Source organism: Puma concolor, chromosome A2 (genome assembly GCF_028749965.1).
Source record: "Puma concolor isolate L17-30 chromosome A2, mPumCon1.1.hap2, whole genome shotgun sequence".
Lineage (NCBI taxonomy): Eukaryota > Metazoa > Chordata > Mammalia > Carnivora > Felidae > Puma > Puma concolor.
This window is the reverse complement of record NC_141668.1, coordinates 157,554,071-157,579,610: the sequence shown is the minus strand read 5'-3', so window position 1 is coordinate 157,579,610 and position 25,540 is coordinate 157,554,071. Positions and strand designations below refer to the sequence as shown.

General features: G+C 51.5%; 2 protein-coding genes across 6 annotated transcripts in view; one reads left to right on the top strand and one right to left on the bottom strand.

Moving 5' to 3' along the window:
- The window catches only part of SLC25A42 (solute carrier family 25 member 42), a 30,898-nt gene extending 28,507 nt beyond the window's left edge, over positions 1 to 2,391 (top strand). For 3 of the 4 annotated variants that reach the window (XM_025916466.2, XM_086698522.1, XM_086698523.1), the window contains exon 8: positions 117 to 1,112. In XM_025916466.2, the coding sequence (XP_025772251.1) occupies positions 117 to 424 (308 nt within the window). In that variant the 3' untranslated portion in view covers positions 425 to 1,112. Of the gene's footprint in view, positions 1 to 116 lie in introns of all 4 variants that reach the window. The other variant, XM_086698524.1, reaches the window with a different exon arrangement.
- Positions 2,392 to 6,749: 4,358 nt separating this feature from the next.
- On the bottom strand, positions 6,750 to 23,776 carry TMEM161A (transmembrane protein 161A). Of its 2 annotated transcripts, none has more exons than XM_086698508.1 (12): positions 23,694 to 23,776; positions 20,451 to 20,554; positions 19,679 to 19,759; positions 19,218 to 19,315; positions 18,944 to 19,100; positions 17,805 to 17,956; positions 8,663 to 8,723; positions 8,421 to 8,564; positions 8,205 to 8,318; positions 7,883 to 8,057; positions 7,647 to 7,743; positions 6,750 to 7,331 (listed from the first exon to the last, which is right to left on the bottom strand). In XM_086698508.1, the coding sequence occupies exons 1-12, from the start codon at positions 23,694 to 23,696 to the stop codon at positions 7,078 to 7,080; spliced, it is 1,440 nt and encodes a 479-aa protein (XP_086554634.1). In that variant the 5' UTR covers positions 23,697 to 23,776; the 3' UTR covers positions 6,750 to 7,077. The 2 variants fall into 2 exon arrangements, with proteins under 2 accessions (XP_086554634.1, XP_086554635.1); XM_086698509.1 differs by lacking the exon at positions 23,694 to 23,776 and adding an exon at positions 22,224 to 23,625.
- Between the last annotated feature and the right edge of the window lie 1,764 nt (positions 23,777 to 25,540).

The following is a 25,540-nucleotide window of genomic DNA, read 5'->3' as shown; positions in this document are numbered from 1 at the left end:
GCAGGGACAGAGCACGGGCCTGTGTGAGTGCCGGCCGTGGGGGTGCACCCACAACGGACCGGGCCGTGTGCCCCCTTGTGATGCCCTCACACAGCCCCTCTGTCCCTCGTCCACAGAGTACAGCGGCCGCCCACAGCCCTACCCCTTTGAGCGCATGATATTTGGGGCCTGCGCTGGCCTCATCGGGCAGTCAGCCTCGTACCCTCTGGACGTGGTGCGGCGGCGCATGCAGACAGCCGGGGTCACAGGTCACCCGCACGCATCCATCGCGCACACGCTGCGTGCCATCGTGCGGGAGGAGGGCGCCGTGCGTGGCCTCTACAAGGGCCTGAGCATGAACTGGCTCAAGGGCCCCATCGCCGTGGGCATCAGCTTCACCACCTTCGACCTCATGCAGATCCTGCTACGGCACCTGCAGAGCTAGGGAGCCCGCGGGCCGGCTGCTCTCGAGACGGGGAGCCGAGCTTCCACTTGCAGCGGACCATTGACCCCTTTCGTTTCTGAGCCCGTGGAGTGAGGGTGCGCATGGTTCCACTCTGGGAGCCATGTCGGGAGCACCTTGTAGAATAAGCTGGGGGACCTGGCCTCGGTCCCACCAGCCGGCAGCCCTTGAAGTGCAATGTTGAGGCTGGTGGGCGGGGGCTACCACACTCTCCCATCCCTCCTCCCTGGGGCTGGCACTGTCTCCTGGAGGCGTCACCCTAAATGCCCTGAGCCGGGAGTGACCAGCACCACCTCCTGGCACCCTGTGACCTTGGACATGCTCCTGGTTCTAGTGACCCCATGCCCACTGAGCTCAGAGCCAGACTCCACCTGCCCCTGCGCCCACAGAGGGGAGTCCCAGAGTGTTCGGAGAAGCCTGTCCAGGCCCTGGTGAGGTGGGGCCAGACTTCTGCTCAGCTGGGGCTACAAATACAGCCTCTTGCCCCGCCCCGCCCCACCTGTCCCACCTTTGCCATTACTTCCCAGGTGACATGACTCCTCTGTCACCAGAGCCTCCTGCTTCGGAACAGCCTTCTCCCAAGAGGATTATTTGGATCCTGGACTCCGTGGCCATAGTAGGGCACCAGGAGTGGGTCTTCCTCTCTGTCGCCCACCTGTCTGGTTTGTAATGTTTCCAGGAGGGTCACATCTCCTCCACACAGCAGGGTTTGAGGAATTGCCACGAGTTTGGGTCTGAGTCCTAGCCGGAGGGCATCTGCTGGAAACTGGGCACCCAGGTCACCTTCTCTGGACCTGGAAGCTCCCACCCCTATCGCTATCCCACAGGCCGCACCAGTAGAGGCCTGGCCTTAGGCCCTAGCCCTCTGCCCCTAGGCACAGTGGCTCCTGTGGGTATGTGTGGCATCTGGCATGTCCCTGGCTCCCCACCTGAGCAGGCACTTGGCCAAGACACAGGGCAGTTTAAGACCCACAGGGTTGTCAGATTTCCATGAAGAGAGCGCATGGAGGCAACTTGCAGCCTTGATCTTCCCAAAATGGGGGCCCCTGAGACCGTGTGTAGCCCAGGGGGGGATTCTCGGAGAAATTGGGGAACCCCAGGGCACCTCTAGGGAGCTGGTCTCATGGAGAAGTCCCCTAGGGTCTGCTCGGTGTCACATTTCAGAATGACTTTGGGAGTTTCTTGATTTCTTTTGGTTTTGTTCTTTAATCTGGCTGACCCTGGGTCTAGTCACAGTAAACCCCGACCCGTGTGATCTGGTTCCAGGCAGAGGTGACCAGAGGGTCGGTTTTCACAGAGAGCTCCTCAGCGCCGATGTGTGAAAGGGTCTAAGAGGGCGCGTTTGCCCCATGCACATTTCCAGTCGTGACCTTCATTTCTCCCCTTTGTTCTGTCCCGTTGGTGTCCTTGCCTGGGACCCCTGCAGGTATGAAGACCCCTCTCTCTGTCCTTCCTTGCATGTGTCTGCCGGCCAGCCTGACTCTCATCCCCAGGGTCTCAAGGCTGTTTTGTTGGGTGGACTTCGCTCCTCCTGTCCTTGCCCTGCCCAGCGCCCAGTCTCGGCAGGAGAGGCAGGGACCCCTCACAGGGAGACGGGCTGGGGACCCAAGGGCCAGCAGGCAAGAGAAAGCAGCAGGGGCTGGGGGGTCCACCGCAGGCAGGTGAGACCAAACGAGTGGCTCTCTGAGCCTCAGGCCGGGTGGCAGAGGGGAGGGGCCCCCAGGTCCCGCCAGCCCCACCGTGCCTCCCCAAGGTGGCTCCCAGTCGAGTGGGCCTCAGCCACACACACAGCTGGGCTGGTGCCCTCCGTGGCCACACCCCTCCCACCGGTGTCCATCTTGATCTGGAGTTACATTTTGATGCCATGAAGACACTTTGTTTATATATAATGTTTATATATTTTAAAAGATTTGTGCCAAGAGAGTATATTTAATAAAAATTAAAATGACTTTTTCTTCTGCCCATGTCTCTTCTCTTCGGCTCTAACCCCCAACCCTCCCTCCCTTTCAAACCAAAAACAGGGTTGAGGTTATTTTGACAGATTTTTAAATATATTCTTGAATAACCCCCACCCACCCACCCTTTTTTTTTTTAACTAGGCTCCCTGCCCAACGTGGGGCTTGAACTCAGGACCCTGAGATTTGGGGAGGACATTACCAGCTCTACCAACTGAGCCAGCCAAGCATCCCTTGAATAAACCTTTTTAATGTAATAACTGTCTCAATTATTAATACATAGCATGGTCTTCTAGAAAACTCAGACTGTAAAAGAGTTACGGTGAGAAGTAGGTCGGCCTGCCCATTCCCTCCGCCAAGGTGTCTTCTGTTACCGGAGCCATCCTGTGCATAAACAGTCGTCCCTTTTGTTGTTGTTTGTTTGTTTTTACATTTATTTATTTTTGAGAGACAGAGACCGCGTGAGCAGGGGAGGGGCAGAGAGAGAGGGAGACACAATCCGAAGCAGGCTCCAGGCTCCGAGCTGTCAGCACAGAGCCCGACGTGGGGCTCGATCTCACGAACCGTGAGATCCTGACCTGAGCCAAAGTCGGACGCTTAACCGACTGAGCCACCCAGGAGCCCCAACACTCGTCTCTTTTGAGGACACGGATGACGAGCCACCTCATCAGTCAGGATGGGTTGCATCCTGCTGCAGCCAGCATGGCCGCAAAGTCCTGTGGTTTCTCTCCCATGCCCTGCCTGTCTGCCATGTGCTGGGGACTCCGCTCCCTGGCCGCTCGAGGCTTTAGGAGCGAGTGTGGCTGTCAGCAGGGGCACGAGGATGAGGAGGCCACCAGAGGTCTCAGTGGCCATTGAGACTGCAGCCCATTACCTGGACCAACTTGTAGGGCTCACCTGAGCAGAGGTGGGGAGTGGGAGCCTCCACACGCCAGGGGAGGAGGGGCGACTGGATGTGCGCACTCGTGTGGGGGTGTGATTCGAGTACATTCTACCTTGCTGACCCTGAACTGCTCTGCGAGCTGCTTTCAATCAACCATATTTCTTGCACGTTGGTCTCTACTGTGTACTGTTTGTCTCAGTTTAGCCACAGGTTGGCGTTTCCCTGGGGCGGTGGCCTGTGATGACATCCCTTATTGATGGTCATTGAGGTTGTTCGTGATCTGTTGCCATGACAACGAGGTAGTGGCTCCTGGGGACTGCTGAGCTTGCCTCTCACGTCCTACTGATTTCTGGTCAGTCCCACCTCTTGTACCAGCCCCTAAACTTGGGAGGGTCTGGGTCAACTCCCCACTTTCCCCCAACCACTGTGGCATCCCCTAAAATATAGAGGTGGGCACGTGACTCCATCTGCACCCATGACAGCAGAGAAGATATTTACTAACCACTTCCAGATAGTACTTCTGGAAGCACCCTTTCTCTCTCCCACTGGCCCTGTGGGAAGAAACACCAGCCCAGGCAGTTGTTGGGACTGTCCTGTGACCACAAGGTAGAAAGCCATCCCAGCGTGAAACTGACACTGCAGAAAATGGAGCAGAGATGAACAGAGGGGTTGGCGTGTTTGTGACATTGTCTGGGCTGCTGGATCCAGCCTTGCCTGAAGCTCTCAACTGCCTCTCAACTTCCGGCAAGATGAGTCGCGTTATCCTGTTTATTGAAGACAGAGTTGAGCTTCTTGGCACTCTCTGAAGCAAGTCTGTTACGTGCCTCTTTGTGTTCATGCACTAGTGTGGCTGTGGGTTTCCAGGAACGAAATTGCTAGGTAGGGATCAAGGGATACGTTAACTGATGCTGCCAGTGCCCATTCCTAAGTACAGCAGTCACAGCTGCCACCAACTGCTTTTGGCTGTAAGCCGCTGCAACCCAGTCTGGGGGCTTCCGCGTAGGAGCATGACTCAACACCCCAGGAGCAGCCCTCGGCCAATGATTGTGGACAGCCCTTCACCACTGGGGTGGGTTCACTCGGGTCAGATCTAACCGTCCCCCCAGGTCCCCAGCAGGACCAAGCCCGGGTTGCCCACTTAGTCACCTGTTCATTGGCACCCCCACAGGGCTCCTCCCTCCCCGTTTCATTTCTCCATCCCCAGGGAGTCTCCCTGGGGTGACCTCCCAGGCAAACCATGGGCCCTGAGTCCTCGTGACAGGGTCATCTTTTGGGGAAATCTATCCAGAGATGAACAGAAATGCCAGATACTCCTGCAAGGAGATGGTAGCCATTTATATCACATACCCTCACTGTCTTGAGTTTCCTGTGGCCGCCTTAACAAAGTACCCCAGACCGGGGGGCTTAAAAACCCAAATGTATTCTCTTACAGTTCTGGAGACCAGAAGTCCAAAATCAGCGTGTCAGCGGGTTTGATTCCTTCCGAGGGCATGAGGGAAGGATGTGTCCAGGCCTTTTCTTGGCTGCCGGCTGTCTTCCTATCGTCTTCCCTCTGTGCTTTTCTGTATCTAAATTTCGTTGTAATAGAAAAAAGAAAAAAAGCAAATTTCCTCTTCTCAGGACCCACCTTCATGGCCTCATTTTAACGTAATCGTCTCTTTAAAGCCCTGGTATCCAAATCCGGCCCCACTCTGAGGTCCTAGAGGTTAGGACTTCTGTGAATTTGGGGAGGATGTCATTCAGCGCCTATCCTCACCAAGGCCTGTCACCCGCCTTGCAGATCCTCACTATTCTGACGGGGGAAGCAGCAGGACATCCAGGGCGTGGGTGGTGGCCAGGCGGTGACAGGGGAAGAGACAGCAAGGTCAGGAGGAGGCCTGAGGACTGGACAAGGTGGAGGTCCCAGGGACCCTGACAAGAGTGGTTCCAAGGTGCATCTTGGGTCCTGCTTCCAGTTTGTTTTGTGCCTTTTCTTTCCGCTTTCTCCTTTGCTCGTTTCTCTGGAGTCATTGAAAAGTTTGACTTGCCATTGGGTTTTCCTTTTTCTTTTTCTTTTAAATCCTCTTTTCTTCAGCCGGTTTAGAAATGACACATTGCGTTTCTTGTAACGTAGGGCTTCTGGGCCGGGGGCATTGCGGACTTCCGGGGTGGGGCCGTCCTGGGCACCTCAGGTTGTTGAGCAGCACCCTTGGCCTCCGCCCACCAGATGCAGTAGTGTCCCTGTCCCCTCTCAATCATGACAGCCAAAAATGTCTCCAGAAAAAAATGCCTCCAGACATTGACTAGTAACCCTTTGGGGCAGAATCATCCCTCCTGTGAGAAGGCCTGAGGTGTGGTGACTACCACTGACATGGCAGTTAACAAGGTAATACTTCCCCTCCTGAAAACACAGGGTCCTGACCACCCCCTTCTATCTTCCCTATTTTTCTCTGTGGCTCCTCCTTGTTTCTCTCAGTCTTTTTTTTTTTTAATTGTGAAATGTGTCCCCAAAAGAGACCGCTGTGGTTTAACGCACGGCAGTGAGAGCCTGTGACCGTCATGGGTTCTTCCTGCCTTGGCTGTCCCATGTGCGCCTTGTGCCGGTCACTCTCTTGCTTTTCTTTAGGTGTTTTCAACTTCCTGTGTGTCCCTAAACCACGTGGTGTTGAGCTCTGAGAGCAGAGAGCACGCAGAGCCCTGGCTGAGCAAGGGAAGGGCCAGGTGGCCAGAGGCACCACCGCCGGGGGTCTGTGCCAGTGGGCTCAGGGCACCGGTTTCGGGGGCTCCCGGGGTGTCGGCCATAGTGCGGCACCAGCAGAACGAGGAGGCCACGCTCCATCATCTCGGAGTCCTGGGCCAGTAGGTGTGGCCTGTTCTGTCCTGGCTGGGACTTCATTCTGGAACTTCCCGGACACGTGCCTAGGGATGGGGTTCTCGTCCCGCAGCACCTGGAACCGTGGGGTCCTGGGGAGTTCCCATTGCCTGGCTCCATCAGCGTCTCCCTCTGCTCGGATGTCTCTTTCCAGAACTCTCTTTCTTTGGAAGATTCTTCTGGGTCAGTCCCCTGATTTCCTTTGTCCCCTCCCTTGTTTTCCATCTTTTATCTTTCTGTTCCTCCTGCAAGATCTCTACAACTTCATCCGCCACCTCCATTTCCCTCCCTTCTCTTCCTCTGTATCCACTCCCTGCCGCTTCCGCCCTCTCCTCCCTCTTGCCCACCCCCAGCCCTGACTGCCTTTCTTCCTTCTCCAGCCCCTGTCTTCCTCTTCTCCCCTGACTTGTCGCCTCCAGACCTATTGGAACTGGAAGTTTTACAACACTTGCGTTTCTTCTCCCCACCTTTCCTCCTCTCTTCACTTCCTGCTTCCAGGCCTTTGCTCTGGGTCGCCCTTCGCTCAGCACGGAGGCTCATCCCCCAGAAGCCCCCACAGGTACCCAGGTGGCCTGAGCCACACCAACATGCAGAGAGCCGCCTCCCAAACCACTCCAATCCTCTTTGTAAAAGCAGTCTGCTCTTTTATTCAGAAGAATGAACCCCCACTTCTGCCTCAAATGGGGGAGGGGGGCGTGCCATCTGGGAACAATGGCCCTGGGATCCTCTGCCAGTGGGCCCAGGGCAACAGTTTTGAGGCAGAAACCCGGGATCCAAGGGGGCCACAGCTCAGGCACTGCGGTGAAGTGGACCCGCACAGCAGGCGCTGCGGGGACTCCCAGGCCCGCCTTGCACCTGAGGACACTGAGGCACACACGGAGGAGGCGGCCGGGAACCGCTAGCTCGGCCCGGACCTCGGGGCCCCAGGAGCGTCTTCTGCGGGCGGCTAGGAGCCCGCCAGGTACCGGTGGAAGTACAGGCCGAAGAGGCTGGAGAGCAATTGGCAGGCGGCGGTCCACCAGATGAGGAAGGTGAGGACGCCGCGGAGGAAGAGGGGCGTGAGCAGGCTGCCCAGGGCCCCTGCGATCCGGGCCGCCGTCTGCTGGGCCTCATCCTCCCCGGGGCCCACCAGGCGATCGTGGGCTGAGGACGGGGGAGGGGACAGCATGGGAACCGGGCCCAGGCCCCAGGAGTAGCCGCCTGTGAAGGTGAAGGCACAGGCGGGGTTGGACCGCTGGGACCCCCACCCATCGCCACCATCCCAAACTCTGACTCCTGGCCCCTACCCCGACTTCGGGCCCCTCCTCCCCTCTCCGCGTCTCCAGGCCCTCGGGGCTCCACCCCCACCCTACCCCCACCCTACCCCCACGTACCACCAGGTCGGGTCTCCGGCTCCACCTCCTCCACCTAGCTCAGCTCTAACACCAGCGGCGGCCCGCCCCGCCCCGCCCAGGCCCCGCCCGCGCCAGGCTCCGCCCCCGCCCAGGCCCCGGCCCCGCCCAGGCTCCTTCTCACCCAGCGTCTTGAGCAGCAGCGTGCAGTTGAAAGTGAGGATGAGGGGCGTCAGGTACTGCAGGCTCACCACTGTCACGTAGCAGTAGACCCGCACCACCTAGTGGGCAGGTAGCAGTGGCTACGGGGCGGGGGCAGGTGGCAGGGGGCAGCCTTCTGGGCTTCGGGTGACGCTACGCCCCAGGGATCGGGATCCTGCCCTGAGCCCCGTGTTCCCTCCCAACCTCGGGAGCCCGTACCCGCCTCTGGATCTCACGGGCCTCTATGCGGCCGGCCTCCCGCCGCAGCTGCTCCACGCGGGCCTTGGCCAGGCACAGGTAGGCCTGCAGGTGGGGCCGGGTCACGGCCAGCCTTAGCAGGCACAACGCCACCAGCACCCAGAGGCGCAGTGAGTCGAAGGCCGAGTCCGACAGCCTGTGGGGAGGGGAATGAGGGGGTCGGGAGGCCGCCCCTGCCCTGGGATTTTCCCCCAGGACCCAAGGCTCTTCCCTGAGCCTCAGAGACTGGGGCACACAGAGGGGCCCCCAGCTGCCCTCCCTCCCAACCCCACCAGATTCGCACAGGGAGAAGGTCATCTCCCCAGCAGGTGCCTGGTGCAGGAAGTCCCGTGCAATGGGCTTGGTCCAGAGCCCCAGGATGATCAGAGGGGACAGGAAGCTCATCTGCAGAAGGAACCTACGGGGCAAGGGCGCAGAGGAGTGAGTCCTGGGCACCCACCATCCCCCTAGCCCCTCCTTTAGATTCCCAGCCGCCCTCCCATCTGGCACTCCGCATAACTGCAGCATGGGCCGGTCTTCCGACATGGTCAGCGCATCCAGGTGTGTCTGGGCCAGCCGCAGGCCTGGAAAGGTGAGGAAGGCCCCCAGCATGGATCCCACGAATGCCAGCCCCATGCGGATAGCCAGCTTGGCCAGAGGGAGCCTGAGGAGAAGAGGAGGGTCAGAAGGCTCTGAAGCCTGTCAGTAGCCCACCTGCAGGTCACAGCCTGCCCTTGCTCCACCTCACTTCCCAGGACTCACGCCCAGTCCCAGCCCTGCATCTTCAGAAGTGGCTCCAAGTTCTGGGTCATACTGGCGAGGCCTAGGGAAGACAAGGAGAGGGCAGTGTCTAATAACCGCTGGAGCCTCAGAGTGTGCTTCTACTCCCCAGATATGCTTCTACTCCCCAGAGAGGAACGAACCAGTGGGAGCCAGGCCCGGTGCCAGGCAAAAGGACTACTTTGTGCTCTGGATATGGGCGATTTTTTTTTTCAACGAATAGGAAGCTCTACCAGGCAGACACCCTTGATTGGACTGGGGAGATGGGGGTGGGGTAGACTACTGAGTCTGAGCTTCCTGGATTATACCAGGAATCCAGAGGGGCATGAAGGACTCCCATAGGAGAAAACCAAAGTTTTGGAAAGAATCCTCAATGCAGGCCCTTGGATTTTCCACAGAGTAAAAGCAAATAAAAATGAGCTCACAACCAAAATCATCAAACACACCAGGGAATAAATCACAATAAAGGAGAGTCAGCAGAAAGAAAAAAAAGAAAAAAGAAAGAAGGAAAGACAAGTTTATACCCTGCAGACTACAGAAATTTTGTAGGTGTTATCATGTGTGAAACGATTGAGGAAAATAAAAGTTGGAGTCACAGAAAGGTGACACGAGGCTACCTCAGATGACCAGGTATATTTGCAAAGGAACCAATTAAGCTCACCCAAAGGGAAAATACAATTACTGGAATGATAGGTTGTTAAATGGCATATTCAAATCAGCCAAAGCAGGAATGAATGAATTGGATCCGAAGATCACTCAGATTCCAACTCAGAAAGATAAAATGGTAGGAAATATGAAGGGAGATTACGAGCATAGAAATTGCAGCATCAGTCAAAAAGGAGGCCAAGAGAGAGAAGTGAAGAGAATGGAGGAGGAGAGATCTTGGAAAAGAATGACTGAAAAGTCTGCAGAATGAATGACACACACAAAGTATATCAAACTGGATAAATACAATGAAATCCATACCTAGACACTGTAGTGAAACTGGAATACCAAAAACAAAGAGATCGCAAAGCAGCCAGGGATTTAAGACAGATCACCTATAGAGGAAAGACAATTAGATTGGCAGCCAATGTCGACAGCAATCACAGAAAAAGAACAAATAGAAAGTGAAAAGGCAAGATGGCAGAAACAATGTCAAATATGTCAGTAATCATACTAAATGTAAGCAGGTTAAACTTTAAAGTTAAATGACACAGACTGTCAGACTTGATTGAAAATACCCAGCTATATGTTTTAAAAAAAAATTTTTTTAATGTTTATTTGTTTTTGAGAGACAGAGTGTGAGTGGGGGAGGGGCAGAGAGAGAGAGAGAAAGACACAGAATCTGAAGAGGCTCCAGGCTCTGAGCTGTCAGCACGGAGCCCGATGCGGGGGCTCTAACTCACAAGCCATGAGATCATGACCTGAGCCGAAGTCAGACGCTTAATGGACTGAGCCACCCAGGAGCCCCGCGGCTCTGTTTTTTAAAGGAGACATACCTCGACATAAGGTTCCTGTAAGGTTGAAAGAAAAGGGATGTTAAAAAGTCATGACAAATACTAATCAAAAGAAAGGTGGTATTGTGTATTTGAGAGTTGCTAAGGGAGTAGATCATCACAAGAACAAAAAAAGTTATAACTGTATGGTGATGAATGTTAACCAGATTAATCCTAGGGATCATTTTGTAATGTATACAAATATTAAATCTTGATGTTGTATACCTGAAACTAACAATGTTATATGTCAATTATATGTCAACTGAAGAAAAGAAAGCTGGAAAGGCTACATTTTTGCCACACAAACTACAGTAAGACAGAATGTATTATTAGAATCAGAATACATCCTAATAAAATGGTTGATTCACCAGGAATATGTAGCAATTCTAAACTTGTAAACACCTTGTCAGTTAGCCACAAAACATATAAAGAAAACACTGATAGGGGTGCCTGGGTGGCTCAGTCGGTTAAGTGGCTGACTTCGGCTCAGGTCATGATCTCGCGGTCTGTGAGTTCTAGCCCCGCATCGGGCTCTATGCTGGCAGCTCGGAGCCTGGAGCCTGCTTCAGATTCTGTGTCTCCCTCTCTCTCTGCTCCTCCCCCATTCACACTCTGTCTCTCTCTGCCTTTAAAAAATGAATAAATGTTTAAAAAATTGTAAAAATGTAAAAAATGTAAAAAAAAATGTAAAAAAAAAAAAAACAAAAAACCACTGACAGAATAATCTGGAGAAATTGAGGGCTCCACCATCTCCAAGGGAGATTAACCCTTTAATGACTGACCAAAAGTTAGGAAGGAAGGAGATTTGAATTTATTGGGTAGAGTCAGGGAATAAATGTTCTTTAAAAAGTCACTAAAGGGGCACCTGGGTGGCGCAGTCGGTTAAGTGTCCGACTTCAGCCAGGTCACGATCTCGCGGTCCGGGAGTTCGAGCCCCGCGTCGGGCTCTGGGCTGATGGCTCAGAGCCTGGAGCCTGTTTCCGATTCTGTGTCTCCCTCTCTCTCTGCCCCTCCCCCGTTCATGCTCTGTCTCTCTCTGTCCCAAAAATAAATAAACGTTGAAAAAAAAATTTTTTTTAAACAAAAAAAATTAAAAAAATAAAAAGTCACTAAAACTGATCATATTCTAAGGCTATGATGCAAGTCTTAACAAATTTTAACGGATTTACTTCAAGTAGACCATCTTCCGTAAGCATACTGCAATTAAGCTAGAAAAAAATTTTTTAACAACTTAAAGTTCCACATTCAAGGGGCACCTCCTAGCTCAGTCCATGGAGCTTGCAACTCTTGAGTTCCAGGTTGTGAATTTGAGCCCCATGCTGGATGGAGAGATTACTTAAAAAACATAAAATCTTAAAAAAATAAATAAAGTTCCACGTTCGAAGTTTCTTAAAAAGGTTAAAAAAGAAATCACAGGGGCGCCTGGGTGGCGCAGTCGGTTAAGCGTCCGACTTCAGCCAGGTCACGATCTTGTGGTCCGTGAGTTCGAGCCCCACTTCAGCCAGGTCACGATCTCGCGGTCCGTGAGTTCGAGCCCTGCGTCAGGCTCTGGGCTGATGGCTCAGAGCCTGGAGCCTGTTTCCGATTCTCTGTCTCCCTCTCTCTCTGACCCTCCCCCGTTCATGCTCTGTCTCTCCCTGTCCCAAAAATAAAATAAACGTTGAAAAAAAAAATTAAAAAAAAAAAAAAAAAAGAAATCACAATGGAAACTTTAAAATACCCAGAACTGCCTGATGATGAAAATTACAAGTCAAAACTTATGGGGTGGACAAAAGTGGGACTCAGTAAAATATTGACAGCCGTATATGTGATAAATGCTAGAAATAGAAGCAGCTAAAAATTGATGACGTAAGTAGCCAACTAAGAAATTGGAAGCAAGAGAAAGAAGCCTACCAGAGGAGTGCTATATAATGCAAAAGCCAGAGGTCCTAGCCACACAAAAGGGAAAAGTTGGACAAGATGAAAGAAAACCGCGAGAACCCACAATTCACTAAAGATACAATTGTATAGCAAGGTTATCCCATGGAAAACACTCAGTTTGATCCCTATCTCATAACACAGTAGTGAACTACCGGGAGTTTAAGGGTTTATGTGAAAGGTAAAACTTGAAGTATATACGTATATAGTATTTGCGAGATGGAGAGCACAAGTGCAAGTGGGAGAGAGGGGCACTGGGAGGGAGGGAGAGAGAGAGAGAGAGAGAGAATCTTAAGCAGGCTCCACACTTAGCTCAAAGCCCGACCCAAGGCTCGATCCCATGACCCTGGGATCACGACCTGAGCCGAAATCAAGAGAAGGATGCTCAACTGACTGAGCTACGCAGGCACCACCCAAAACTTGAAATATTGTGTTGGAAAATATAAAAGTCTTTCTGATTGTAGGGAAAGGAAGGATATTTCTTCAAGACAAAAATCAGCTAAAATAATGAATTGCTTGCTGTCCACCAAAGGACACCAGAGGTGAAGGTTACAGCTGTATTCAATGGCTCAGCCCAAAAAAGTGTGGTGTGTGTGCGTGTGGAGAAAAGATAACGCAAACATGGCCAAAGGAAGCGAGGTCAAGGGCGTATGGAGTGTCATTAGAGGATTCTTTGAACCGTTCTGTAGGTTTGAAATTTTTCAAAATACGGCATTTGGGGACAATTTCTTTCAAGAGGAAAACACACCACAAAGAAAGTGAAAAGCTGCACCACAAATTAGAGGATACAGTTCTCCCCCGCCCACACCCACATTTTAACTTCTTTAAAATTGGGATACATAGGACCATTGATGGCATATAATACTTTAAGTAAGTGTTTTTTATCTTCTTTCAGCAGTTCATGAACTAATGGTGTGTCAGATTTGATAGGAGGAAGTATGTGCAACACATGTAACGAAGGTTCAGTTTCCAGAATATATAAAGAAACTCTGAAAACCAACAAGAAAAAAAAAATAAAGATATATAGCCCAAGAAAAGCTTCATAACATTGGATTTGACAATGATGTCTTGGATATGATACCAAAGGTACACACAACAACAAAAAAAGTAGATAATTTGGACTCATGAGAATTAAACATTTTTGTACATCAAAAGATACGACTGGGTGTCTGGGTGCCTCAGTCAGTTAAGCGTCAACTCTTGATTTTGGCTCAGGTCATAATCTCAGAGTTCATGGGTTTGAGCCGTGGGTCGGGCTCCACACTGACGGTGTGGAGCCTGCTTGGGATTCTCTTTCTCCCTCTCTCTCTGCCTTTCCCATGCTCTCTCTCTCTCTCTTTCTCAAAATGGATAGATAAACACACACACACACACACACACACACAATCAATTGAGTGAAAAGGCAACCCACATCACTGGAGAAAATATTTGCAAATCATACATACGATAAGGGATTCATATCCTGAATATAGAATATAGAGAGAGAACTCTGAAAACTGATCACGAAAAAAATAGGTTCAAACAAAAGGCAAAGTGGGGGGCGGGGTGGTGCCTGGCTGACTCAGTTGGTAGAGAGTACAACTCTTGATCTCAAGCTTGTGAATTCAAGTCTCACGTTGGATGTAGAGATAACTTAAAAATAAACTCTTTGTGGGGTGCCTGGGTGGCTTAGTTGGTTAAGCATCTGACTCGATCTTGGCTCAGGTCATGATCTCACGGTTCGTGAGATTGAGCCCCACAACAGGATTCGCTCTCTCCCTCTCTGCCCCTCCACTGCTTGCACTCTTTATCTCTCAAAATAAATAAAATAAACTTCAAAAAATTAACATAGAATTACCATATAATCCAGCAATTCCACCTCTGGTCTATACCCAAAAGAATAAAAACCAGGGTGGCACACAAACAGACACTAAGATCAATGGAACAGAATAAAGAACCCAGAAATGGACCCAAAAATATATGGCCAACTAATCTTTGACAAAGCAGAAAAGAATAACCAATGGAAAAAGACAGTCTCCTCAGCAACTGGTGCTGGAGGAATTGGACAGCGACACGCAGAACAATGAACCTGGACCACTTTCTTACACCAGACACAAAAATAAACTCCAAATGGATGAAAGACCTCAATGGAAGACAAGAAGCCATCAAAATCCTCGAGGAGAAAGCAGGCAAAAACCTCTTTGATCTTGGCCGCAGCAACTTCTTACTCAACACGTCTCCGGAGGCAAGGGAAACAAAAGCAAAAATGAACTATTGGGACCTCATCAAAATAAAAAGCTTCTGCACAGCGAAGGAAACAATCAGCAAAACTAAAAGGCAACTGACAGACTGGGAGAAGATATTTGCAAACAACATATCAGATAAGGGGGTAGTATCCAAAATCCATAAAGAACTGATCAAACTCAACACCCAAAAAACAAATAATCCAGTGAAGAAATGGGCAAAAGACATGAAGAGAACTTCTCCAAAGAAGACATCCAGATGGCCAACCGACACATGAAAAGATGCTCAACATCACTCATCATCAGGGAAAGACAAATCAAAACCACAATGAGATACCACCTTACACCTGTCAGAATAGCTAACAACTCAGGCAACAACAGATGTTGGCGAGGATGCGGAGAAAGAGGATCTCTTTTGCACTGCTGGTAGAAATGCAAACTGGTGTGGCCACTCTGGAAAAGAGTATGGAGGATCCTCAAAAAATTAAAAATAGAACTACCCTACAACCCAGCAAATGCGCTACTAGGCATTTATCCAAGGGATATGGGTATGCTGTTTCAAAGGGGCACACGCACCCCAGTGTTTATAGCAGCACTATCAACAACAGCCAAAGTATGGAAAGAGCCCAAATGTCCATCGATGGATGAATGGATAAAGAAGATGTGGTATATATATACAATGGAGTATCACTCGGCAACCAAAAAGAATGAAATCTTGCCATTTGCAACTATGTGGATGGAACCGGAGGGTATTATTTTAGGCGAAATCAGTCAGTCGGAGAAAGACAAATATCATATGACTTCACTCATATGAGGACTTTAAGACACAGAACAGATGAACACAAGGGAAGGGAAGAAAAAAATAATATAAAAACAGGGAGGGGGACAAAACAGAAGAGACTCTTAAATAGGGAGAACAAACAGAGGGTTACGGGAGGGGTTGTGGGAGGGGGGAGGGGCTAAATGGGGAAGGGACATTAAGGAATCTACTCATGAAATCGTTGTTGCACTATATGCTAACTAACTTGGATGTAAATTTAGAAAAAATAAAAATAATTTTTTAAAAAAGAAGAAAACCCAGGGTTTTGAAGAGATGGTTGTATACCCATGTTCAGAGCAACACTGTTCACAATAGCTAAAACATAAGGCAACATAAATGTCCATCGATACATGAATGGATGAGCAAAATGGGGTATATTCATGCGATGGAATATTATTGAGCCTTAAAAAGGAAGGAGATTTGGACATTGGTTACAACATGGATGAACTTTAAGGACATTACACTGAGTGAAATAAGCCAGCCACTAAAAGACAGATGCTGCACGATTCCCCTCATATAAAGCACCAAGAGTGGTCAGATTCATAGAGACAGAAAGTAGGATGGAAGGAGCCTGGGGCTGGGGCTGGGGGATGGAGAGTCAGTGTTTAATGGGGACAGAGTTTCAGATTCGCAAGGCGAAAAGGCAGGAAATGGATGGTGATGATGTTCGCACAATAATGTGAATGTACTTAATGCCACTGAAGTGTATGCTTAGTTAGCATACACTAAAAGGGTAACTTTTAGGGGCGCCTGGGTGGCTCAGTCAGTTGGGCGTCTGACTTCGGCTCAGGTCATGATCTCGCAGAGTGTGAGTTCAAGCCCCGCGTTGGGCTCTGTGCTGACAGCCTAGAGCCTGGAGCCTGCTTCAGATTCTGTGTCTCCATCTCTCTCTGCCCCTCCCCGGCTTGCTCTCTCTCTCTCTCTCTCTCTCTCTCCACCCCCCAAAATAAAATTTTTAAAAATGCTAAAAAAAAATTTTTTTTTTAAAGAATATTCCCCATAGCGACTGTGAAAAGCTAAAATCTGGAAACCACCTAAATGTCCATCAACAGGAGAAAGAAAAAGTAAAGTGGTCTCATGAGAGAACATCATTCATCCATGAGAAGAGATGAACTAAAGCCACCCAGACCAATGTGGCCTAGTTTTGTAAACAATACCACCGAAGACAGAAAAGTACCAGCAGGCAGACTGCACACTCAAAACTGTATGATGAATTCTTCAGGGACAGAAGCATGAGTGACGAAACTTTGTTTGTTTTTTAAGGCAAAGGAATGATAAACACAAAGTTTGAGAGACTGGTTGGGGCTGTGAGTAGGGGAGGAAGGTTGGTGGGATTGGGAAGCAGCACCAGAATCACGCAGGAACGTTGGGAATGTTCTAGTATTCATTTGAGAGGTGAGCTCATTACATTGTTATTTTGCTTTGTAATTTACATATACATGTTCATCGATGTGTGCGTGTTTATATATATAAAACAGTATATAATTTTAAAAATCAAAAAGCAGGGAGAATTGGTGGAGATGAAGCTCAAGGAGCAGGCAGAGAGGTGTGCGGACCATGGTGAGTATTTTGATCTTTATCCAAAGATACTAGAGTCTGGTATTAGGCAGAGAGGTGATGTGTTCCAAATTCTGTTTTTAAAAGATCGTCCAAAGAGTAAGTCAAAAGAAAAATGAGCAACTAAGAAAAAATATTTGCAGCTACTATCACACACAAAGGCTACTGTCTTTAATATACAAAGAGCTCCTACAAATCAATAAGAGAGCCAACAACCCAGTAGAAAACTGGGCAAAAGAACAGAACTTTTCTGGAAGGAAGATAGAAATGACTCTTCAACATATGAAAAGGTACTCAACCTCGCTTATATTCTCATCCATCAGGTTACCCAAGACAAAAAAAGTCTGAGGAAACACATTGGAGAGAATTTAAGGAAACAGGAACTTCATTCATCTTTTCCTAAATGGTAAGTTGCAACATTATCAAAATTACAAATGCACTTTCTCGCACAGGGCCACATGCGTAAGGCTATTCCCATATAACACTGTTTTATAACGCAATGTTGTATAACATTGTTTAATAGTGAGAGACTTAGATGTCTGTAAGTAGCAGACTGGTTAAATAATCATGGGACATCCATTAAATGAAATACTATGTGGGTACTACCAAAAAAACTGCACCGTATGTAGCATCAAGGGACAAACTCCAAATTGATGTTTTTAAGGGGAAAAGGCGGTGTAGGAGCCATAAACTCTACCACTTCATGGGAGCAAAGGAAAGTGGCCCCCCAGGTTTCCTCTCGGAAGGAGAGGCAGTGTGGGTGATTTTTCCTCGATACGTATCCTCTTGCACTTTATGAATTTCATGCCATTTACCCATTTCCTTCACCAGATTAAATTCGACTAGGTAGATATTAAATCACAATGGCTGCCAGGGAGAGGACAGATGAGGGGAACAGAAGTGCCCTGTGGAGAAAGACAGCTGCAGGCACCCATCAGAGACAGTGAGACAGGATATCCTCTTGCCCCCAAAGCCCCGGGGGGTGCCCAGGGTAGCCAGCATCCATAGAGACACTCAGGCCCAAGAAGTCCCCTCCTTCACCTGTTCCGTGCCGCTTAAACCCCACCCTCACCAACTTCCAGGAGGGAGTGATGGGCGTGGGGACCCCATGCCCCAAAGACTGCACATACCTGGCTCCAGGCCCAGCTCGAGAGTCTCCTCCCGCACCACCTGCACCAGCATGGCCAGGAGCAGGAAGAGGAAGGCAAAGGTGAGGCACACAGAGCGTTCACCCCCCTCCTCTGCGCTGAAATACAGCCGGGTCACTGTCAGGAACATCTTGCTGGGGGCAGGGCTAAGGAAGCCGTGAGCAGCTCTAGTGCCCCCTCCCCCACTCCCAGCCGGTGATCCCCCAGCTCTAGAACCCGAACACCACAGCTGGGGTTTGGAGTCTCGGGGGGGGCGGGCAGGGCAGTGACCGAGGAGGAGAGTAAGTAACCTGCTGGACAAGCCCAGGACACAAGGTCCGGTGCTGCTCATGCCTGTGTCAGCTGGGTTGGGGTGTATGGGTGGAAGGCAGGCCTGGGCCTCCAGCTCGGCCTCATCACACTACCTGTGGCCATTTCTGACTAAAATGGCCAGCAAGTCTGTCTCTTTAGGAGGTCTGGCCTCCTGGCTGCATTCACAGCAGGTGAATTTTCCCTTTCCTCTGAGAAGCCATCAGAGATCCAAGGGCTGCATCTCCAATCTGCTCTGAAAGAGACCCATGGGGCTTTCCAGAACCAGTGTGGGCTTCAGGATGGACTTCTCTTCTTCCCATGCCCATTCCACAAGGGCATTTTGTCAGACTTGGGTCCTCGGTGTCACAGGCTTGCCTCTGTTCTCTGGGCACTTTCATTAAAAAACAAAACAAAACAACATAGCAGAGGGGCATCTCTTTTCCTGCCCCTGCGTCTGCTCTGGTGAGTTGCTTTGGCCAAGACAAGGGACAGGGATGGGGTGGGGGCTCAGGAGGCCTGCGGCACCCCTTCTCCCTCGCTGGTGTTTCTGCTACCCCCAGGAAGCTTGGCTTAGCCTGCCGGAAGGTGGGACCCCTTTGGCGCAGAGATGAGGCGGCCCAGCTGAGCCCAGCCCAGGAGGAGAGCAAAAAAAAAAAAAATAGTGACTGCTTTATACGACCCAGTCCTGGGAAGTTTTGTGGCAGGGCGGCCCATGACAGACCAATTGGGGGCAGGGGAAAACAGGGGGGTGGGGGGGGGAGGAAAGCTCAAGTCCAGCTCCCACCTGCCTCCCTCCTCCCTGAGCGACTGGGGCGCCTGAGGAAGGATACATGGAGAAGGCAACGGTGAGCAAGCACCAGAACACGGCGATGTTGGTCTCCTTGGCCGGGCCCAGCGCATAGTAGTAGGCCTCTGTGAAGACGTACACGCCACCCGAGTACACCGCAAAGTCCACGAACCACTGGTACTCCAGGAAGAAGCGCAGGACTGCGGGGAGCGCGCAGCTCAGCCCTCCGCCCAGCGCCAGCGCGGGACCCTCCCCTCACCAATCCCGCCAGGGTGTGGGCTCAGGTTGGGGAGTTGGGGACTCAGCTGGACTGTTACCAAGGGCATCAACCGCTGTGAGGGGGCAGGTCTCCAGCTGGAAAGGGGCGTCTCGGGGCACAGACAAGGGCTTCTCTTCACTATAGCCATTGGCCCACCTGGGTGGGGGGAGCCATAAAGGGGGAGAATCAAAGCAGGATCCTCTGCTCTCTCCTCCCCAGTCAGCCATGGCGGCCCACCCCACACCATCCCGGGAGGCTGCCCGGTGCCAGGCTCAGAGCACAGGAGGAGCTGGCTTGGGAGTTACCTTCCCCCCAAGCCTCCGTCTCCGACACACCAGGGCGAGGACACCACCCGCCCCCTGCTCACAGGGCTGGTCCAGAGCAAACTTCCAATGAGCATTAGATGCCCAAATGGGTGACAGTGATAGCTCCTCAGCCTGGGGTGTCCCCTACTCCCCTCGATGCCCAGAGCTGCACCTGGAAGGAGAGCCGCTCACCTAAGGCCGGGGGCTCACTCACCGCTCCTTTGTGCCTCTGGGCTTAGGCTTTCCCTCCAGGGCCCGAAGCTCTTCCTCAGAAGGGTGCTTGTACCGGAAGAGACTGAGAGCAAAGACCAGAAGTCAGGAAAACTCAGGCACAGAGGGATCAAGGCAACGAATCCTCAAACCCGGGACTGGAGTCAGGAGGAGAGCTGGACCCAAAATACATGGGGACAGGATGGGCAGGGGCCATGCAAGGTCAGGAGAAGGCCCGGGACGTGGGCTGGGAGGTTTGCTGAGGGTGGGGGGGGAGGGGAGTGTAGTGAGAAGCTCTGGGGAGACGGCAGGGTGGCGGGGATGGGGGAGGGGTCCTGGACACCCCTGAAATCTGCTGACAATCTCTTCTGGCAGAGAAGGCATGTGCGTTGTCGGGGAGAAAAAGTTCACAGTTCCCACCGGATCTCAGAGTGTCCGAGATCCAAACAGGGACAAAAAGCATTGCAGGAAACAGATCTCCAGCGAGAGCAGTGTGGAAGAAGGGGTTGGACTGTGTGGCAAGGCAGGAGTGGGGGGAAGCAGCTACTCTTCCACGTGTGGAGATGTGGTCTCATGGGTGTGGACATCTGTCAAAACGGACCCAACTGTGTGCTTCAGACATTTGCAGTTTATTGTACGTCAAGCACAACTCAAGAACGTTGTTTTAAAAAAACCAGAAACACTGCAGGACGTGAGGCTGGGGGGTGGGGGGGCACAGGGGGCGGGGCCCGGTGGGGCTCCTCCCACCACCTGGGCGGGGCGGGGCTGTGGCTCACCTGCCATTGCAGAGCAGCCAGCCTGCGAAGGAGCAGTGCGGTGCCAGCCTATGCATGAGGGTGGCGGTGAGCAGGGTCACCACCAGCTGCACTCCCAGGACCGCCTGGGGGGAGGGGACATGAAGGGCAGTGCCTGCCAGAAGGTCACAAGCTCACTCCCTTAGAACTCAGGCTATTTATAGAGGCTGGGGCCAGGTTGGGGAGAGTGCACCCCCCAGACTCCAGCTGCACCTTGGAGGGCCTGCAGTGGGCTCAGACTCAACCCTGGGAGTTCCTGCTGTGTGTGGATCCCCCCACTCCCTAACACCACCACCTAGCTGGCCTGTAAGGTGGTAGAGAGCACACGCTTGAGTAGAGACTGGGGTTCCCTTCTGGCCTCTGCTGTGGGTTTTTCAGGTATTCGTCTCCCTGAGACCTCGGTTTCCGCATCTGGAAATGGGATGCTGCCTATTTTGTTTCATGTGCTGTGAAGACCACCTTCCGGACCTACAGCGAGCCTGGCACAGCCAGGAAAGAGGTTCGTCTCCCACACATCCTAGTTCACCTTGGCAGTTCTGTCCCCGTCTTTCCCACCTTAAATTATCCTGATGATTCCATCGCCTTCTCCTTCTCCCTCCCTTTGTAATCAACCTCTTTGGAAAGCCTATTTCCTGGCCACTACCAGTTTCAGGACAAAGACTGTACATTTGAGTGGGATGACTTTTTCAATTAGGAATTTCTCATCAAGGTCTACATAACAAACTTTCTAACAATTCATAACACGTTTTCAGCTATTAATTTGTAAAACGTTCTAGAAGAAACGCTTTTGGTAATCAGTCTGATGCTGGGTTTTCCTGCTTGAATGCAGTAAATACCAATTTGGTATCAGTAATTATGTCATTATATAAAATTATGTGCTCAGGAGAGCTGTCGACTAGTATTATCGTATGATAATTAACAACAAAAGGGAACTAAAGATTACTTTAATATTAAAATTAATATTTTAGATTTTATGATATAATATTAAATTTTAATTTTAACATTAAAGTAATTAATATTAAAATTACTTATTAAAATTACCCATTAATCAGGCAAAAACATGCTAACTTTAATAGGAAAAGCTCTAGTGTGATGGGTAACAGGATAGCACAGGAATTCAGAATGACTGCTGAGAAATCCATCATTAAAATAACTAACCGGGTATTTTCTCTATGCCTATAACTTGCTTTTTTATTTTATTTTATTTTTTAATTTGAGAGAGAGAGAGGGCAAGCAGGGGAGAAGGGCAGAGGGAGAGTGAGAATTTCAAGCAGGCTCCACGCTTAGTGGAGCCCAATTGGGGGAGGGCGGGGATCGATCCCATAACCCTGGGATTATGACCTGAGCTGAAATCAAGAGTAGGTTGCTAAACTGACTTAGCCACCCAGGCACCCCTCTAGGCCTGTAACTTGTAAACTGAAACCAGAAACATTTGCTCAGTAATAAGGTCAGGTCTGTAAATCACACTAATCTCCTATTCTCACTGCTCACCCTCCCTAACTAACCCCCAAGTGCCGACTGGCTAGCGGTCACAAAAGACCCTGTGCACGGTCAGGGTCAGGAGGCTCCCTTCCAAGCCCAGTGAGGAGGGCCCGCCCCTCCTCCTAGGATCCTCTTCCGCCCCTCCCTGCGCCCAGAACCTCCCATCCACGCCTCCTCAGACATCAGATCCTGGGGCTCCCCTGCCGACTTTTCTCTTCCCTCTGCGGCCTCTACTTTGGTACTCAATCCCCTGTTAGGCTTTTAACCACGTACCGCTCAGCACGACCCAGCAGAGCAGCACCTCTAGCCTGGACCTCTCTGTGGAGCTCGCAGATCATCTCGGGAGGCCCCAGTACCCGCGCATCACTGCCGCGGACACAGCACTCTGCTCTTCCAGGGGACCCAGGACGTCAGTGAACATCCAACTCCTTTTCGCAGCCCGCAAGGCCTGGCGGGCCCAGCTCAAGACACCCTGCCTCACTGCCTGTAACTGCCCGGTTCTCTCAGCAGCCCTCCCAGCGTCCAACCACTGAGGTCTCAGAGGCCCTCCCAGACCTCCGGGCTTTCCACTGCAGACCCCATCACCCTCTGATACCTCCCAGGGAGGGGACTCGTTGTTCTAACTTCGGTTCCAGCACCTAGGACAGGCCGAGCGGAAGGAAGGAGGAGAGAGTAAGAGGGAGGGAAGAAGGAGAAAGGGAAGGGAAAGAGAGGCAGGCATCCCTCCACCTGAGGCTCCCGAGGTCGATCCAGGGATGTTTCTCAAGGCCCGCCCCCCAGCAGCCTCCGGTCTTGCGGTTTTGGCTCTGCTGATCTCCAAAGATATCTGGAGCCTCCCATCAGCCTATGTCCCTCTCCTGCTCAAAGCCTTTCCCGGGATCTACAATCCGAGAATACAAGAATCCTACTATCTGCTAACACCAATGAGACTTTCCTCCATCCTGTTCCTGAGAACCCCTCCGCTCACCTCCCACAGCTTCCTGCACCTGGGCCTGGAACCACGTCCACTTTTCACGTTCAGGCGCACCTCCAACCCCCCCTGGTTGGGGATTCTCCCAGGCAGGGTCGGGTCATGTTCCAGGGCCCCTCCTTCTGCCGGTCTGAACACCTAGGTGTTGGGAGTTCCCGCTCTCGCCCCGCATCAGCCTAACCCACAAGTGGCCAGGCTAAATTTTAAGGATAAAGTCAATAGGTTGGACCCAGAGCCACGTGCGACCTGAAGGTTCCAACTGTGCTGTGTCCAGCTCTGAGACCCTGCCTCGCCCTGCGGCCACCCAGATACCTTCGACTTGGCGCCTCCTCCCAGGGCTCTCCCTGGCCCTTCCACACACCCCAACACACGCAGCGGCCCCATGTTTCTGCAGGACCCACGTCGCCAGCGTGGGCTCCAGGAGGACCCCAGACCTCCCTAGCGAGGATCCGTACGTTCTCGGCTCCCCAGTCCCCTTCGCAGGGCTGCGACCCTCCACATGATTCCAGGCCCCTGGAGGGTCCCCGGAGATCTTCCAGAATTCCCGAACGCTGAGGGGCCTCCAGTCCCATAGGCAGAACCCTCAACCCCCACATAGGTCTGGCAGCGAGACTCTGAACCCAGAGAGGGACACAAGGCCCTCAGCGCAACCCAGAGTCCCTCAGAGCTCCCAGTCCCCACAAAGAGATCCCCGTCCTCTCGGTGTCTCCCTGGACCCCGTCAGAGGGTCTCCCACCCCTCAGGGCGCCCCATGCAGGGGGCAGCCGGCTCACCATGTCGCCCGCGGGAGCGCGGTCCGCTGACCTGCGGCTCTGAGCACCTCGAGGGAATCTAGCCAATCAGGATCCGACTCCGTTCTGACAAACAGCCCGAAAGACCAATCGTCAGGCTTGGAACTGGAGCAAACCAAGAGGGAAAGGGGGTCGCTCGCGTTGCATGCCGGAAGTTGTAGTTTGAGGACGCTCGGTAAGCTCAGACTCGGTCGAGTCAGGACGGTCTCTGGGACCTTGTGTGGTGGCTGTCCTCTCTGAGATTCAGTCTTCTAGCGTCTGGACCTATCTCTCAGGTCGGAGGCAAATACATTAATTTATCCACGCACTGCCTCCCGCTGGAGAGTTCTGAGTGTGGAACTCCCCTGATCTAGAAAAATCGATGGCTCCCAATTGACTAGATTCTCAAGTGTCCAGACTGAATTCGTACACTTCTACCTGACTTCAATCGGCTGCCAACACTATTGTACACACTATGGTACAGCTTGCCACTGGCCATGCTGCTATTTCATACCTCCAGGTCCCTGTAAATTTTATCACTCATCTCGGAATATCTCCTTTCTCAATCTTTTTCATTTGGCAAAGCCTTATTCATTTCTATTAGCCAGGACTCTGATTGTGACACACACACACACACACACACACACACACACACACTCCAACTCAAATGAGCTCCAGCAAATAATAATAATAATAATAATAATAATTAAAAAGGAAAATTTTTTATAACAACAAAAACTCTAAAAGCATAGTCAGATTCAGGCATGGCTGGATCAAGGATCAAAAAAAATGTCAGTTTCAAGAATCTGGTATTTTAGGGGCGCCTGGATGGCTCAGTGGGTTGAGTGTTGGACTCTTGATTTCTGCTCAGGTCATGATCCTAGGGTCATGAGATCAAGGCCATCATCAGGTCCAGTGTCGATTATGGAGCCTGCCTGAGAGTCTCTCTCTCTCTCTCTCTCTCTCTCTCTCTCTCTCTCTCTCTCTCTCCCCCCGCCCCCACTCCTCTGCTCACACATGCGCTCTCTCTCTCTCTCTTTCTCTCTCTCTCTCGAAAAGAATCTGATGCTTTGTGTTTCAAGGCTTGGAGGAAAAAGGCTGATAGTCTGGGAACCTAAGTTTTGCATCTGTGTTTTTATGGATACGTGTGTCTGCCTGACATACATGGGGGTGTGATTAGATGTCTGAGGGTTTTTATGAGGCCCGTGAATGGGACCTGTATAGTTGATTACCTTGTCCCTGGATGTTTTTGTCTTTGTTTATGAGCATGTATGGATGTCTGTTTGGAGGGGATTCACTGTGGCTTCAGTCCTCTGGACACAGAGAGGGGCCTCTTCAGAAAGGATGGGTGACAGTGGTGGTGAGGGTCACAGGACTTCCCTGGACCGACATGGGGGCCATGAGCTGATTTATGAATCCACGAAGGATGCAGGAAAGCTGGGATTTAGGGAAGGTGTGAGGAAAGGGGGAGTGGAGGGAGGGGTATTTCATGCAGGTGCACTGCACGCCAGGCTGGGGAGGTGGGGTGGTTTACTCATGCGCCCCCTCTAGTAGGCTGAGGTGGCAGGACAATTGTCTCCATTTTATTGATGGAGGCTCTGGGAGGCCCAAATCTCTACGTCACACCTTGTCCTCTCCCCCTGGATCCAGGGCTTATGAGTTTAGGTATCACAGCGCCCCCTAGGCAGTGAACTACAGGAAACTCCCACACATCCTGGATCTCAGGGGGTCCTCATCTTCCATCCACCATCCTCTACCTCACCCCCAACAGTCTATTTTTCCCTGAGCAGCTTGAGAGTGCCTCTTAACACTAGAGCCAGATAACGTCCCTCCTCTGTCCTAAAACAGGC

What these genes read in the sequence shown, in the direction of transcription:
- TMEM161A (XM_086698508.1), bottom strand. An exon ending in CCCAGAGGCACAAAGGAGCG is followed by an intron (nt 19,316 to 19,678) that starts GTGAGTGAGCCC and finishes CCCCCCACCCAG; the next exon opens with GTGGGCCAATGGCTATAGTG. An exon ending in ATGCAGGGCTGGGACTGGGC is followed by an intron (nt 8,565 to 8,662) that starts GTGAGTCCTGGG and finishes TCTTCTCCTCAG; the next exon opens with GCTCCCTCTGGCCAAGCTGG.